The sequence below is a fragment of the Natator depressus genome, chromosome 26, assembly GCF_965152275.1.
Source record: "Natator depressus isolate rNatDep1 chromosome 26, rNatDep2.hap1, whole genome shotgun sequence".
Lineage (NCBI taxonomy): Eukaryota > Metazoa > Chordata > Testudines > Cheloniidae > Natator > Natator depressus.
In genome coordinates this window covers 14,650,668-14,667,943 of record NC_134259.1, presented here as the reverse complement: position 1 = coordinate 14,667,943, position 17,276 = coordinate 14,650,668, and the positions used below count along the sequence as shown (strand labels likewise).

Below are 17,276 nucleotides of genomic sequence, written 5' to 3'. Positions count from 1 at the left end.
CGCACTGAGCCCCCCCCCGCGGGTACTGAGCCCCCCCCACACACACGGGGCCGCGGCCTGAGCCCCCCCCCATGGGGCCGCACCCCGCGTGCTGAGCCCCCCCCCATGGGGAGCGGGTACTGAGCCCCCCCAGCTAGGGCCGCGCACTGAGCCCCCCCCCCCCGGCCGCACCCGCGTGCTGAGCCCCCCCCCATGGGGAGCGGGTACCGAGCCCCCCCAGCTAGGGCCGCGCACTGAGCCCCCCCCACACGGGGCCGCGGCCTGAGCCCCCCCCCCCCATGGGGCCGCACCCCGCGTGCTGAGCCCCCCCCCACGGGGCCGCGGGTACTGAGCCCCCCCCCACGGGGCCGCGGGGAGCCTGCTGACCGGAGCCACCGGTGCCTGGCAGCCCTAACCCTGCCCGCACGCCAGCGCGGTGCGGGGGGAACTTCCCCTTCTCCAAGGCCGGGGTTGAGCAAACTGGGGCGGACTCAGAGGGGCCGGATTCCCCCTCCTCTGCCTCTGCACCGCGCTAGACTGTGCGGGCAGCCCAGCTCAGTGACCTGCCAGCCCTTGGTGCTTTAAAAGGGCTGAAAACACTGATGAGCCAAATCGGCTGGGAGGAAGCATTCACTCAGTAAAACGTGAACGATCATTGGGAGCTGGTTAAGAACACTGTACTCGCCGCCAAGAAAGCCACAAGCCCCCCATCAAAGAAGAAGGCCGTCTTGGGTAAAATAGCAAGCTGGTTTAGAGGGGAAGTAAAGGCAGCTATTAAAAAAAAAGGGGAAGGAAGAAAGGGGATGTTGATCATCATGCCTATAATCAGAAGCTAGGCAGTGTCAAAACTTGATGAGAAGCCAGGGAAAGACACCCATGGTGCGCCCGCACCTTGAATGCCGTGTGCAGTTCTGGTTGCCTCATCTCAAAAAAGGTCTATTAGAATTTGAAAAAGTGCAGAGAAGGGCAACAAAAAAGATGAGGGGTCTGGAACAGCTTCCACATGAGGAGAGATGAACAGTCCCAGTCTTACTCACCTTAGAAAAGAGACGCCTAAGAAGGGATATGATAAAATCATGACTGGTGTGGAGAAAGTGAACAGGGGAGTGTTATTTACCCCTTCACATAACACAAGAACCAGGGGTCACCCAATGATATTAATAGGCAGCAAGTTTAAAAAAAAAAACATAAGGAAGGGGATGTTGTGAAGGAAGAATAAGTGGGTTCAAAAAAAGAACTCCATAAGTTCCTGGAGGATAGGTCCATCAATGGCTATTAGCCAAGATGGTCAGGTGTTGCCCTAGCTGGAGGTGCTCAGTACCCACTGCCCGTGTCCATGCTCTGGGTGTTGCTTCCTAGCTTCTGACTGCCAGAAGCTGGGACTGGACAACAGGATGGATCACTTAAAATTTCCCTGTTCTGTTCATTCCCTCTGAAGCATCTGGCACCAGCTATGGTCAGAAAAGAGGACACTGGGCTAGACGGACCATTGGTCTGACCCAGTATGGCCGTTATTATGTTCTTATTAACTCTATGGCCAGCAAAAGTTAAGGCCAATAAGATGGAGTTTTTTAAGTATATTAGAAACAAACAAAAAAACCTGACCATGGTATTGGTTCATTACTAGACAGAAATGGTAGAATTATCAATAATAATGCAGAAAAGGCAAAAGTGTTCAATAAATATTTCTTGTCTGTATTTTGAAAAAACAGATGATGCAGTTATAGTATATGATAACACTCTTTCCATTTCACTAGTATCTTAGGATGATGTTAAACAGAAGCTACAAAAGTTAGACATTTTTAAATTGGCAGGTCCAAATAACTTGCATCCAAGAGCTTTAAAAGAGCTGGCTGAGGAGGTCATTAGAACATTAATGTTGCTTTTCAATAAGTATTGGAACAACAGGGAAGTTCCAGAAGACTAGAAGAAAGCTGATGTTGTGCCATTATTCAAAAAGTGTAACCGAGATGACCTGAGTAATTACAGGCCTATCAATCTGATATTGATCCCAGCCAAGATAGAGCAGCTGATATGGGACTCGCTTAATGAAGAACTAAGGAGGGTAATATGAATAATCATCAGTGCCAATCAACATGGGTTTGTGGAAAACAGATCCTGCCGAACTACCCTGATATCCCTTTCATTTGGTTGATAAAGGTAATAGTGCCGGTGTCATGTACTTACTCTTCTGTAAGGTGTTTGACCAGGTACCTTACGACATTTTGATTAAAAAACTAGAAGACTATAAAATGAACACAGCACACAGTAAATGGATTAAAATCTGGCTAACTAATAAGTCTCAAAATGTAAATGGGGACTCATCACTGAGCAGATCTGTGTCCAGTGGGGCCCTGCAGGGATCGGTTCTTGGCCCTATGCTATTTAGCATTTTTATCAATAACCTGGAAGAAAACAAAGTCATGCCTGAAGAAGTTTGCAGATGACACGAACGTTGAGGGAGAGGTAAATAATGGCAAGGACCAGCACTGATCCAGAGCGATCGCTCACTTGGGGAGCTGGGTTCAAGCGAACGAGACATGTTTTAATATGGCGAAATGTAACTGTAAATAAAGATGGGCTGTTTGTCTGACAGATCTGCGCTAGGGATTATTGTGGGCAGGCCTCTGGTCTGTGCGCTACAGGGGGTCACACTAGATCACAGTGGTCCCTTCTGGCCTTGAATAAACAGCCTTGCCCCACCTCTGCGTCCCCATCACAGCATTGTGTGCCAAGGTGCTGACCATTTTATAGTGTTCTAGTGTTTTAATCAAAATATCGTGCTTCCCACCTGAGACCACCATCGGGAACATCGCAGGAGTGCTGCCAATGGGTTGCACCCACTTCTTCAGTCCCAGCCTCTCCCAGCAGGGGGTGCTGTCAGGAGCGGGACAAGAGCGCTACCTGTGGGGGGAGCTCCCAGCTACTTCGATCCTGGCCTCTCCCCCAGCTGACAGTGCTGGAAGGAGCAGGGCGGGAACACTGGCTCTTGGGGGCGGTCCCAGATGAGGGGGTTGTAGGGAGTGGGGTGGGAGCAATTCTAGAGAGTTGTAGTCTGCACCCCGTCCTCCCCAAAGAACGAGCCCAGCCTAGCCCTAGCCCGCCCCGTTCTGCCATTCCAAGGCTTAGCAATCAGATTCGAACCGGCCACCGTAGCAGTCAGTGGAAATGGACCTGCACCCCAATAGACAGGCCCTGTCCCTAAGAGCCTACAGTGTAAATAAACCAAGCGTGGGAGGGGAAACTGAGGCATGGAGGGTGCAGTGATTTGTCCAAAGTCACCAGCAGGGTGGAGGAAGAACTAGGAATATAAGCCAGGTCTCCTGAGCTCTGGGGAAATGCCCAACCCACTCGGCCTCTGAATGAGTGTGAGCTCATTTTGTTTATTGGGGGAGGCTCAGATGCCGCTGAGACACTGTAAAACTCGGCTCAGGACCGAGCTCCAGCCTCGTCCTCTCTGCTGTACTACAGCAGGGGAGCGAGTGGAAGGGGGAGCAGGGGCACACGCCCGATCCTGTGCGTTTCTCGGGCTTTGGTTCAGCCTAGAACAGCCTGCCCAGCTTGGACACGGTTCTAACTGAGGTGCAGCATGGAGCTGGGAAATCTTGGGACGTTCCGTACTATCACCCGTGTTCACGGAGGTGTAAAGCCCCAGTCTTTCAGCTGTCACAGCCCAGGGCAATGCTGCCACCTACCCACCAGCCACAGGCTGGGGCCCGGCTGGATTTGGAGCCTCAGCTCCTCAACAAGGGCCTGGTCTTGGATCCGCTTTCTCATGCGGTGGCATTACATATGGGGTATTACAGTAGTGTCCAAAGGCCCCACCGTGCAGGGCGCTGCGCACACAGCCCCCAACCCAGTGAAAACGGACTGGTTAGTTTCACTCTCGGGCTCTCCAGGCCTAGCAAACCCCTGCCCTGGCGTTGCAAAGCGCTGGCATCATTCTGCAAACCCCAGGGACAGAGCGGTCAATGGGGACACACTACCACTGCCACCATGATTCTCGTTTAAAACAAAATCAGGAAAATTAGGGGGTTTTTTTGTTTTAAAGTAAGTTTAGGACCCAAACTCTGCCCCGTCCATTTAAATTCTCAGCTGCTCTAGGAGTCAAAAGCAGTGCTGATGAGTGGGTGGGGGGCACGTTAGCTTTGGAGGTGGCTGCTGTCGCCCAGCCAAAGCAGGGAAGCACTAACAGCTTTGAATTGGTGAATGGAAAATGAAGAAGCAAATATAAGAAACTCTGTTTCTTTCAGTGCTGCCCCAGTTCCCGTTTCATCTCTTTACTAAACTCGAAGGGCCAGATCCTCAGACAGTGTAAAGCAGCATAGGCCATTGATGTGACTGGAGCTATGCTGATTTACCCCAGCTGGGATCTGGCCCATTGACTCCCACGGAGCAATGTCCATTTACATTAGCTGGCAACCTGGCCCTTAGAGCTGAATCAAGAAATGAAAATAGGATAAACAACACAGGGCAGATCCTCATTTGGTGTGAATCCGCAGAACTCCGCTGACTTCAAGGGAGCTACAACAACTTACATCAGCTGAGGATCTGGCTGAAATGTGAGCATTTGTGAGATCATGTAATTTGCTCCCCACCAAACACGTGAACAGAGAAACGATTCAACAGAAACAGACACTCCACTGCCCACGAAATTAGACATACGCAAATTCGGTCTCCCGGCTTCCACCTGCGCGGCTGGGAATGAACCTTCAGGGGCCACAAAGCGCAGAAGGAAGGGAATATAGAGAGATATTTTATTACCCAATCAAAAAAATAAATTCCATATTTCGTTTAGCAAATATCATAATTTCTTAGTGACAAGAGACGCAGACTCAAAAATGAAACACAACCAAATCCCCTCCCAAAAGGGCACAACTCAGAACAATGAAAAAAATATACAAGAAACGACGATCCCCCCAAATAATCACAAACATATACAAATTAAATCTGGTGCAAAATAAATATTAGTCATTTGCTACCTGGCATGGCCCGTCTACAGTATTTGGATCTCCCTGCCTTGGCCCCATCAGCGATGCAAAGCCAGGGGAGTCCAGTGTGGGGGTTATTGCTGATTGGCTAGGGAGGAGGAAAGCCAGCGAAATTGGGATTGCTCAGGAGAGAGGAGACAACCGGCACGGAGGAGCTAAAATTCCCTGCAGTGGATGTGTGTGAGATTCTCTCCTGCCCTGCCCCTTGTGCAGTCACTCACACTGTGCACAAGAGAGTATAAAACGCAGCCAAATCCGAACGCAATGCTTTGTACCTACTCTGCAGTGGTGTAACTGCCTGTATGCAGGGCAGGGCAGAATCAGGCCCACAGACTATGGAACGGCCACAACCTTCGAGGGCATTTGAAGCCAAGTGTTGGGTTCCACCCAGAGATCCCAGTGGGGACAAGGTCTGATCTGGATCGACGCATGCCCTCGCTCTGTTCTGCACTTTGGTGCCAGCAGCACAGTTTGCAAACCCAGTCCCCTGTGCTAGGTGGAGGCATTGTTTTGTGGAGACGGTAGTATCCTGGATAAAAGCTGAACACGACTCGTGACAGCTACTGAGAACATCAATTGGGCCTTTAAACGGAATCAATTTGCTCCTCGTAACAGGTCGAGTCTCTGATAACCGAGGGCCCGAGTGACTCGATTCTACTCTCACACCAGCACAGATTAGGAATCAGTCCTCTGAAGTCAGTGGAGAGAACAGTTACCAAGCGAATCAACCCACTGAAGTCAATGGAGTTACAGATGTGCATGGAGCTCCGATTCAGGAAAACCTGGACATATGTGCTTAATGTTAACCATGTGCTTTACTCCCAGCGACTCCAAAGGGTTTAAGCACCTGCTTAGGTGCTGTCCTGAATGTAGGGGATGCTTTCCTGGACTGGAGCCAGACTGATGAGAAACATCACCATGGGTGAAGCATCATCCCTTCTGAGGTCACTTCCTGGTCTCCAACAGAACAGGAAATGACACGTACCGAAAAAGGAGCCGTCTATTTAATTTAATCGGCACATAACTAACTCCCTGCTCAAAGAGCCGCTGCCAACTGACCTCCGAGGAGACAGGTGGCATGAACACGGGCGTCTCCATGCACACGCTCATGCGTGCTCGGAGAAAGGGGCTTCAGGAGAAAAGCTCCGCTTTTTTCCAATCCAACATTGCAGAGAAATATTTCTGCCTTAAAAAAAAACGAACTGTTTTTTTTTTTAAATCTCTAGAGTCTCTCCTGACAGGAACGGATTTTAAAAAAACTTAATTTAAAAAATAACCCCCACACAATAAATTACATAAAGTCACCCCCAGTGGGCAGCATTTGGAAACCACGGTGCTTTTGTCTGGAATAAAAAAAAACTTCACACACAGTCAGAACATGAAAAATCAGACAAAAGCGACGGCAAGCGAAAGACTTGTACACAGGAAAGGAAGAAATTGCAAAGGACAACGATGCACTCCAAAAATCCCAGTGCAAGCTGTGGCAATTCTATGGCAACGGATGGCTCAGACTCTGACAAGGAGGGAGCCATACTTCTCAGGAAGGGTGACTGGAGAGGCATAGTGTCTATCTGCCACTGAATTTCAATGGGAAACACACTGTTAGAATTAAATGCAATACATGGAAATTAAAAAGCCCATTCTGCAGATGGGAGAATTGGGAAATCCTGGCAAAAAGGCCCATCACTGGAGTTTTCCTTTCAGAAGGCTGAGCGGCAAGCTAGGTCGGCCCCAATCCTGCAACCCAGGCCAGGCAGATGGCTCATTCAGCCCATATGGTACCTCTGTTACTTTACAAGGGTCTGCCCTCACTGGATCCAATTGCCTAAGGATGTCTTAACATCCTTTCCCTTCCCAGCTTCTTCTCTAACCTGGCCAGATTCATTTCCCCTCGGATCTCCCCTCCGCACCCCCATCCCATTTGTCTGCAATAAAGTCTGCCCCACAGGGCTCAGGCCTGTGGCTCTGGATGAGTCAACGGGACCAGCCTCTCAGTGAAACCTGAGGAGCCGCCTGCGAGCTTTGGTCACTAGCTCCGCTCACAGACTGTGAGCACGTTCACGCACCAAAGGGCCCCTTCCCTTTTGGGAGGGTGCAATCAAAATACTGGCACCAGCATCCGAACCAGCTGAGAAATGGTATGGATCGGACAGGGGTTGAGAAAGCCCTGTATTAAAACCCAACAGATCCTGCAGCGCTGTGTAGTGCTGAAGTGAGAAGAAGTGCTCCATGATCTGGTGCCGCTTTGCTATGTATCCCCATATAACTTAGGAGAGTTTCATCAGTTCCAAAGATGGGGAAACTGAGGCACAGGAAGGGGAAGGGCTTTGCCCAAGGTCACACAGCTGGTCAGTAGCAGAGCTGGAATTAACACCTACGTCTACAGAGCCCCAGTCCTGTGCCCCAGACATGCAGCCACTCTGACAGCTGCAGGACCTTTTTCTACACAAGGGGTCCCACCCCCAGAATACAGCGCTGAGAAGAGACACAGCAAATCAGTCAGCGGCAGAATTCAGCGACTCAATCCATGGAGCATGCTCGGGGAGGACACAGCTTCCCACTGCTGCTTGGCACCTTGGCTGCAGGGAGTCAAACGAAAACTTCATCAAGACGGTACAGTACTTAAAGGGAATCATGGTCCACTGCCTACGGATCTCCCCAGCCCATGCGCCCACGTGAGAGGCGTGTTCCAACAGCTGTCACCAACAGCCTGGGCTAGAGTGATGGCAAATTCCCCTGGAGAGCCAGTGACTGAGCAGAGCCAGAGTGCAGTTAAACCCATCTGCTCCAAATCCACACACAGCACAGCGCCTGGGCCTGATCCTTCGCCTCTCTGCACCTCCTGGTGTCACCTGCTGAGAGGGCGGAAAACGACCAACCCCAAATTCTCCGCCCATGCTGTCAGTGACTTCCCGCACCCCTCATTCCCAGGCATATGTGGTCACACAAGGAGCAAAGAAAGGGAAGGCCAGACTCTCCCTGTCTAACCATACTGCAGCAAACCTGGTTTTAACAGCAGCCTAGATGACACCAACGAGAATGTCTCTTTTGGGGCTGCCGTCGTAATGACACGGGAGACGATCTCCCAGCTGCAGGCAGAGCACCAAGAGGCAGATCAAGACTGAGAAAATTCAGGCTGCCTTGGAAACCAGTGGAAATCAAGACCAATTGAACCACTGTTTTACAGTGTGCTTCTACACTGAAGAGTGACTATGTAAAAATGGCTTGTTTTCCCTCAAAAGACCAGCTCCCTGCGCCAATCCATTATCACAGTGCTCATCTTATTGTCCCAATCACCCTTCATCCTGGGGCGCCCTAAGGGGGGGAGTTTGGGGGAACTCTGGAGCTGTGTCTATGTACTGAATGGCTTTCCTTCACATTTTAATGGTGGTTATCATGAATGGGGATGAGAGACTTTTGGGGGACCAAAGGTCTCTCTGTAATTAGCCCAGAAAACTGGAAGAGGTGGACCAGGAAGCTGAGCCGGCTCCGTTTACAATTCAAAGGAAGATTTTTCCGCCTGCCAGAGCTGGACACTGCCTGGGATTGGAGAGTCGAACTGGAGTTCATCTGCCCCCCAGCTAGAAGATTCTACACCAACGGAACGGTGACTAGACACTTCCCAGGAGCGCTCGGCTCTGGTGGGGCTGAAGGGAGAATTTTTTCCAGGTCGGGATGACTCCAACTTTAAAGGTTAGGAGCAGGAGAGCCATTTTTTCCCCAAGAAAACAACTTCAGAAACTTCACAGAAAATTGAACCGTCTCTCTAGAGACGTCTCTGACGATCTGCAAAGGGGACTTTTCTGACATCCCTCCATCTCGCCAAGGAGGAGGATTGCTATGGAACAGACTCTCTAGTTCTGCTTAGCCCCCGAGGAGCTTCCCTCACCAACAAAACATACCCAGCACTATTCCCAGATCCCAAACGAGGGCTCCAGATCCGAACTTGACCGTGGAGGCCAGCCAGCATACGCTGTGCAGTACCCACTTAAAACATCAGCATGCGATTCGTCAGTGTGCGATATTTGTTCTATGGGCACCGTTAACTCCCAAGAGAATAAATCCAACAGTATGAAGAGTTGCTTCCCTATCGCAAGGTCATGGTCGCGTGCGGCAGTCAGCCCGAGGGGACTGCGAAGGTCCCCGCAGTACGTTTTGGGGTAAGGTACAACTGCCCTACGAAGAGCTCAGAAGCAGGAGTACTGTGTCACTGACAGCGGGGGCAACTGACCTGATTCTTCTAACCCTGAGCAGGTGGTGTCAGAACATCCACATCAATTTTACAAGGTTTCGACTCACCTAGGTAACCAAGGACACCAGGAGGAAAGTTCTCTGGGGCCTATAAGCAGCAGTCCTTGTTGACGCTAACGTCTAGAGTCCGTTTAAAGCCTCGGTGTGGGTCAGGTGAGGTCCCCCTGCCAGGTGAACCATTCCATAAACACGTCAACGGCTGGGGCGTTTCTTTGATCAAATACCACAGCGCTGACAACCAGGGCACCAGCTCTCGTGTCCCATGTGTTAACTCTGCCGTCCACCCTGGCGTGGCCTAAACGCAGATCTGATCTGGAGACTGAGCCAAAGCAGGAGTCACCGAATACCGCTCAGACAAAGTCACTCTGAGGCGCGGAACAGCAGGTTTAGTTACACCCTGGAACTCATTCCACAGCCATACGTTTACGGGTAATTTGAGCACCTGGAAATACACGAACCCACCCATTTCTTTAAAATTTGCCTTAAAACCACACAGATCTGTCCAACTTCCGCCCCCGCCCCCAGCTCCGTGAGGCTGCCGAGGAGCATTACAAATGAACAATTACATTTAATTTCTGCTGACGTAGTGATTGGCCCCGCCAGATGTAGTGATTGGCCCCGCCAGAGCACCTTGCTCTTCCCCTTTCAGCCAGAGCCAAGAGCGGGGCGGGAGGAGCTGAGCGTCTCTGCAGTCTCCCAAGGGGGCCGCCTGAACTGTCCTAGTCTCTGATCTTTGGTTGAAAAGGGAGAGTGGGCTGGAGTTCAAACAGGAGGCCCTGGCCAGAAAGGCCGCCCTGGCACCGGGCTGCGGGCAGGGACAGAGGGACCCCAGGGCTCTGGCATTGTTGACCCGCCCTGAAGGTCCAGTCCCCCCAGCAGAGCGGTTATGCCCTGGTGGGAAGACCTGGATCCACTGAGGAGAGGCTGTGCCCCCTGGGCCAGCTTGTGCCCACAGACACCCTGCCCCTTGGTCTGTCAATGGGGAGTGTGAACCAGCCAGCTACAGCAGCTCCCTCACAACCCCCGATCCCCAGAGAGGCCAGATGCCAGCAAGGGCTAGGTCAGCCCCCCAGCTCCAGGCAGGGCTCTGCCCTCCTCCCCCCCACGCCACAGCCCCCTCAGCCACAGCCCTCCTCAGCCAACTGCCCGTCCCCCCCACGCCACGGCCCCCCTCAGCCAACCTGCAGGACACTGGCCAGGCGGGTGCCAGCTACACCCCCTCACAAGCTTCCTGAGTGCCCGCTACAAAGGGCTCCCTTGGCTGGTGAGCCAACAAACCTGCTTGAGCAGCATCCCCAGCCAGAGGGTCCAGGAGCCTACGGCAGAGCGAACCTGATCCAGCCCCAATACTGCAGCACGGCCGGGGGGCCAAGGAGCCCCGACTCACTGAGGTCTCTGCACCTCCAAGGAACAGCTGGGGTGCAGGACAAATGGGCATCCCTCGCTGTCCAGAGGGGCTTCTGAGCACGGGGGCTGCCCTGCCAAGGCCCTGCCTCTTCCAGCCCCTCCAGTGTCACGCGACAGCCCCATTACACCTGTCCACCTGCCTGGGGAGTCAGGGGCACCCAGGGAAGCCTGCCCTGCCCTGCCCTGCCCTGCCGAGGAGCATCCCCGGAGCGATTATTGCGCAGAAGCCAGGTTGGTTTGGAGGAGAAACTGGCTCTCCAGGGCAGCACTCCCAGACGGCATTCTCTGCCCAGCCCTCTCTCCCCAGCGGTGCCCCCGGCCAGGGCTCCCAGCTAGCCCAGACAGCAGCCACGGGGACACAGACAGGTGGGGGCACCACAGGTCCCTGAGCCTGTGGGAGGGGACAAGCGACACTGCTTTGGTCTCTGCTGTCTCACGAGGACACAGGCTGCCCCCCTGCTCTCAGTTACGCCGGTGTCAATCGGGCTCAGCTAGTGAGTCAACAGGGTAAATCGGGACTGACACTGGCGCCAAGGAGAGCTGAATGAGGTCCCTTGGTCTCTCTTGGCCAGGTGGGTGGAGAAGCCCAGGCGTCTGTCCCAACCAAGCCAGACCTCAGGCGGGTGCGCACAGAGTACCCCACTGACACAGCAAACCCCACGCAGGCGAGAGCAGAATCCGGCCAAGCAGGGACAAAACCAACGTCCCCTCACAAGCCATGTCGGACGGAGGGGGCGGTTCACTGACCCCCCCCAGGGCCTGGTCCCTCCACTCCCACCCAGCCCCATTCACACCCGCGCTCACAACCCTACCCGCACCATGTCCGTTGAAGCGATGCAGAATCCCGGCCACCGCTTGGAGCGAGAAGTACCCCTTGAGCCTGGCCCCACCACCCCGAGCTGAATCCTGGGCACGTGCTGGGCTCCACCTCTGAGACGCACCAAATGACACGGATGCACGAAGAGCTCTGCAAGGCCAGTGCCCGGCTAGGATGGGTTCCCGCCACCCTGACTGTGGCCGACTCCAGTGCTGGCTGCTCCGAACTCCCAACCACCCGGCAACAACAACAAGAAAAAGAAACCTACAAGACACCAAGGCTCCCTGAGCTGGGCCAGCGACTTCCACAACCGGCAGCTGCTGCCCGGGCCGATCGCTGTCCCCTCCCCAGGCGGGATGGCCAGGGACTGATCTGCTGCTGGACCAGGGGTGGGGAGGGTGTGACATGAACCAGGGCCATGCTGCGGGGGGAGTGCAACGGGCCATGCTGAGGTGCCAAGCGGGTGAGCGTAGCTGCTCTCGGTGAGGGCACTCCAGGCACGGCCTGGGGTTTGAGAGCTCATCCCTTTGTTTCCATCTTTATTCATTTAAATAAAACCCAGTTTAGAAACAGCAGCCAATGAGCTCCCTTTATAAATCCTCTGCGGAGTCACCCTCCCTGCTCCCAGTACACGCCTGGCCCAGGCCGAGGTAAAGTCGGTCCCTGGGATCCAACAGCTCCAGGGCCCATTTCGGGGAAGGGGTGGGGGATCCCCTTTTGCATCCCAGCGTGGCCACGGTGCCACGAACCCACATCCTCACCAACGCTGGCAGCGGGGGCGGCCCCGGGCGATCAAAGTGTCTCGCAGAGGGAGGGATCTCTAGACAGAGCTATTTGGACGCGGGGAAAGGCTCCCCACCCCGAAGGGTGTGAAGTGTCCTGGCGGGGGGCGCCGGCGGGGGCCCAGGTGCCAGGCTCAGATGGAGTTCTCCTGGGGGCTGTGGCTGCTCCTGCGGTCCAGGCAGTTCCTCTCATTCAGCAGGCTGGTGGTCTCGTCGGCCCGCAAGGGCTCCGCCTTGTCTGTCAAGCTGATGTCCATTTTGAGGGCGCTGCTGTCTGGAGACTGAGGGCAGCTGTCCAGGCGCGAGGCCATCAGGCCGTTCTGGTACTGCTGGCGCGTAATCTGCAGCGGGGGGGAGAGGGGCAGATGTGGTCAGCCAGCGAGACGAGCCCGGCTGGCCTAGCAGAGCTCCAGAGCGTGGCCCGCGGCTACCGCCCTCTTGAGTATAGAAGAGCAGCATCAAACTACAGATCCCAGCATGCCACGCTCCATCCTGAGCTCCCACCCGAACGGGAAACTACAGATCCCAGCATGCCACGCGCCATCCTGACCTCCCACCCCAACTGGAAACTACAGATCCCAGCATGCCACACGCCATCCTGACCTCCCACCCGAACGGGAAACTACAGATCCCAGCATGCCACGCACCATCCTGACCTCCCACCCCAACTGGAAACTACAGATCCCAGCATGCCACGCGCCATCCTGACCTCCCACCCGAACGGGAAACTACAGATCCCAGCATGCCACATGCCATCCTGACCTCCCACCCGAACGGGAAACTACAGATCCCAGCATGCCACGCTCCATCCTGACCTCCCACCCGAACGGGAAACTACAGATCCCAGCATGCCACGCTCCATCCTGACCTCCCACCCCAACTGGAAACTACAGATCCCAGCATGCCACGCGCCATCCTGACCTCCCACCCAAACGGGAAACTACAGATCCCAGCATGCCACACGCCATCCTGACCTCCCACCCGAACGGGAAACTACAGATCCCAGCATGCCACGCTCCATCCTGACCTCCCACCCGAACGGGAAACTACAGATCCCAGCATGCCACGCTCCATCCTGAGCTCCCACCCGAACGGGAAACTACAGATCCCAGCATGCCACGCTCCATCCTGACCTCCCACCCCAACTGGAAACTACAGATCCCAGCATGCCACGCGCCATCCTGACCTCCCACCCAAACGGGAAACTACAGATCCCAGCATGCCACGCTCCATCCTGACCTCCCACCCCAACTGGAAACTACAGATCCCAGCATGCAATGCTCCCCTCCCCCACCAGAAACTACAGACCCCAGCATGCAATGGCCATCCCCCCCCCGTCCCCAAGTATGATAATACGGTGCACTCCCTTCATAAGAATCACATCGGTCCTGGGCAATTCGATTCTTATAAGCGCTTGACTCTTATAAGTGGAATTGCAAAGAATGGATGAAATCGGCAGTTACGTTTTAAACAACTGGCTTCCCCCCCCCCACAACTGAGAAACGTCTCATTTACTGTCACTGAATTCTTTAGACTTTAAACATATTCACCGTGGAACAAAACCAAACCAACTTTCTAACTGAGCCACAGGTCGTTATCACCCACTCACTCCACGGGTGCGTTTGCTGGAGGCAGTTACTGCCTTGCGACTGCAGCAGGTGTGAGCTAGTGGAGGGATACGCCTCTTAAGGAGCCAAAGACACATTTTAAAAATCTCTCACACTGCAGCCAACCGAACACATGTAAGCGCAGTACCCGGCGTGTGACAGCACAGCGACCCGTGTACAAGACCCGACCGGACTGGTTCACAGTATTGGCTCACGTTCACCAATACGCAGCGTCACCGTCCGTCATCGGCGTGGAGTGTCTGGCTGTGAATGCACAATGCCGTGGCACAATCCCCGTTGGATTATAAACTTGTCCAGTGTTTCCTGGATCACGGCACGATCCACGCCACTGTTAACCTCCTTTTCAGAGCAAGGCAGGAGGTTAAAATCACTGCAGCCCCTGTACCGCAGGTCATTTGTCTGAGTTTTTGTCGCATTCAGAGTCTGCCTCTGCATCATTTTCGGGTTTCACTTCCAATCGATCTCTGATCTCGGTCACATCAGAGACCAGCTGCGTAACACTCACCGATGGCTAGCCACTCTTCAAATTTGGGCGCATTAAGTTCTCTCGGGGGCTCAACAACTGCTTCTGCCATGGGCATTACGACCAGACCTCCTTTGTCGCAGCAATTCCGGGTTGCTGAAGCATCGACGTCAGACCAGGCCTTTGTGAGCACAAGAATGGCACCTAAAGTCGGCACTTCCTGGCCATTTCCACAGCAGCAGCTTTCTTCTTCTCATCACCAATGTGGTGCAACACCAGGCGAGCCATTTGCTTGCAATACACCTTGGCTGTTCTGGTCATTCCCAGGTTACATGGCTGAAGGACAGAAGTTGTGTTCCTTGGGAGGAATTCACGTCGGATATTCCTCAGCGCTACACCTTTCCTCACCTGGGTTGGGCAGATGTCCACAAGTAGCAAAATCTTTCTCCTTTCCTGGCCCAACTTTCGATCCCACTCATGCATTATCCAGGCAGGTCACTGGCAGCAGAGCGGACTGGAATACGTCTCACACCTGGGTTTTGACTTTTCCCCAAGGACGAAAAGGTCCTTTTACTTACCAGTCACAGAACAGGTGAACTGAGCAGCAATCTTGTCTTTAGAGGAGTTTCCTCCTCTTTTACTGTCTGATTTAAAGGTGAAAGTGCCACCAGGCAGGGCTTGAAAGTCAATTCCACTTTCCAAATGTTTTCTTCCATGAGGTCACGTCTCATTTTGAGCCACTCGTTTTCTAACCATTCTTCGCAAGACCTAATGTCTGCAGCTTTGACTTCTCCACACATTGTCTGAAACCAATCCCCTCGTTTCTTAAAGTGCTCACACCAGCCAGTGGCTGGCCTTCAAGGTGATAACGCCCAGGGTGACCGCCAGTTCTGCTTTCTACATCACCAACAGCCCACTTAGGGGGGCATTTCTCTCTCTGGCATCTTTATAAGCACCACCTGGACCATAAGTGCCTTGCCTGACCACAGTCCTTCTGTCTCCTTCGTTTTGTAGGATGCTCTCCCCATCGCTGAGAAGCTTAGACAATGTAGGTTGCGGAATGCCCAATTTCTGAGCTGCATCTCTTTGGCCGGTCTTGGGAAGACGAGGGTAGGTCTCAGGAAGGTGGCGTTTTTCATCTGCAGAAAGCGTCTCTCTTTTTCCTGCCATCTTGACTCTCACATAAATGGCACTACTGGTTTATTCTCTGCAGGGATTTTCCTTTACATGGGCTACGTGCCCAGTAACGCGAGATCTGATCCAATTCCACCAGCTTTGCTGGCTCATTACATGTCGGTGCACTTGAGTATGGGAGTCAGTCTGCCCGAAATGAGTCTCACCAGCAGCTCGCTGGAGCCTTACAAGTGGAGTACTTGCCCCAGTGGTTTTGATCACTTTGGTGGTTGGTTCTTGTATTGGTAATTCTTAGAAAGGGAGTGCACTGTAACTGCCCCGCACAAAACATGTTTCATCTGGGGGACCCAATTGCTTTCCAGAACACCTCATCTGTGGCCACAAGCCAGCCCTGCGCTGCAGCCACCTCTGGGGTGGGCTGGGAAGCTGCTGACCGGCACACAGCAATGCTCCCCAAGACGAAGGAGACACCAGTGTCCAGCAGACGCTAGAGGGGGGTTCAAAGAGGCTCAGTGTAGAAAACCCAAACTGGAATTGGGCCATGCCCTGAGATCTCCACCCCGGCAAACGCTCAGGGCCTTGGGTTTATGTCTCCTCTGACAGCAGCACAGTGCCCCCTAGTGCTGCACTGAGGCCAGTGCTCCCTGCTGCTGCTTGCCAGGCTGCCGGCCGACCCGAGGCCCCCCCGCCCGGCAGCCCAACACACCCGGCCTCACCTTGACGAACTGCAGGTCCGTGAGGGCGCGGACGCTGAAGTCGGAGACGTACTGGGCGCCGGTGCACACGTTGAGCTGGTTGCTGCTGCCGCTGATGGGGGAGGCGATGGAGTCCGAGCGCTCGTGGTAGCTGAGCGACGCCGAGCGGTTCAGGCTGCTCATGTGGGACAGGGAGCGCAGCTCTGCGGAGAGACACGGGCAGGGTTAGCTGGGGACCCCCTCCTGCCTCGCCCCGCTCCCCGTTCCTGGGCCCGGCTCTAACGGCAGCACCCGCCACCCAGAGAGGTGAGCCGGCCCCGGCTGGGCCCGAAGGGCCCCCCACCGCGCCGTCCCTGGCACGCGGATGCCTCGCTGGGTGGGGTCAGCTCTCGGGAGGGGGCAGCCCCCCTGCCCTCACTCGGACCCCCCAGCTCGCTGCACACGGACCACCAGAGGCCAGGATTGGGGTCAGCCAAGCCCCAGGCATGTGACTGAGGCTCTGATCTAAACATCCGCCGCTGCCCCAGAGCCACGCTGAGCCCCCCTGCTCCTCCCAGGCAGCCCTGCCCAGCTCAGGGCATTGAATCATAGAATCATAGAATATCAGGGTTGGAAGGGACCCCAGAAGGTCATCTAGTCCAACCCCCTGCTCGAAGCAGGACCAATCCCCAACTAAATCATCCCAGCCAGGGCTTTGTCAAGCCTGACCTTAAAAACCTCTAAGAAGGAGATTCTACCACCTCCCTAGGTAACGCATTCCAGTGTTTCACCACCCTCTTAGTGAAAAAGTTTTTCCTAATATCCAATCTAAACCTCCCCCATTGCAACTTGAGACCATTACTCCTCGTTCTGTCATCTGCTACCATTGAGAACTGTCTAGAGCCATCCTCTTTGGAACCCCCTTTCAGGTAGTTGAAAGCAGCTATCAAATCCCCCCTCATTCTTCTCTTCTGCAGACTAAACAATCCCAGCTCCCTCAGCCTCTCTTCATAAGTCATGTGCTCTAGACCCCTAATCATTTTTGTTGCCCTTCGCTGGACTCTCTCCAATTTATCCACATCCTTCTTGTAGTGTGGGGCCCAAAACTGGACACAGTACTCCAGATGAGGCCTCACCAGTGTTGAATAGA

The 17,276-nt window shown here is 54.1% G+C and overlaps 1 protein-coding gene across 1 annotated transcript in view; it reads right to left on the bottom strand.

The window, feature by feature from the left end:
• Positions 1 to 1,682: 1,682 nt before the first annotated feature.
• CNNM4 (cyclin and CBS domain divalent metal cation transport mediator 4) overlaps positions 1,683 to 17,276 on the bottom strand; it is a 54,319-nt gene continuing 38,725 nt past the window's right edge. Inside the window, exons 6-8 of the mRNA XM_074940279.1 lie at positions 16,169 to 16,350; positions 11,441 to 12,568; positions 1,683 to 9,663 (exon numbers count right to left, since the gene is read on the bottom strand). Of these exons, the coding sequence (XP_074796380.1) occupies positions 12,362 to 12,568; positions 16,169 to 16,350 (389 nt within the window). The 3' untranslated portion in view covers positions 1,683 to 9,663; positions 11,441 to 12,361. The remainder of the gene's footprint in view (positions 9,664 to 11,440; positions 12,569 to 16,168; positions 16,351 to 17,276) is intronic.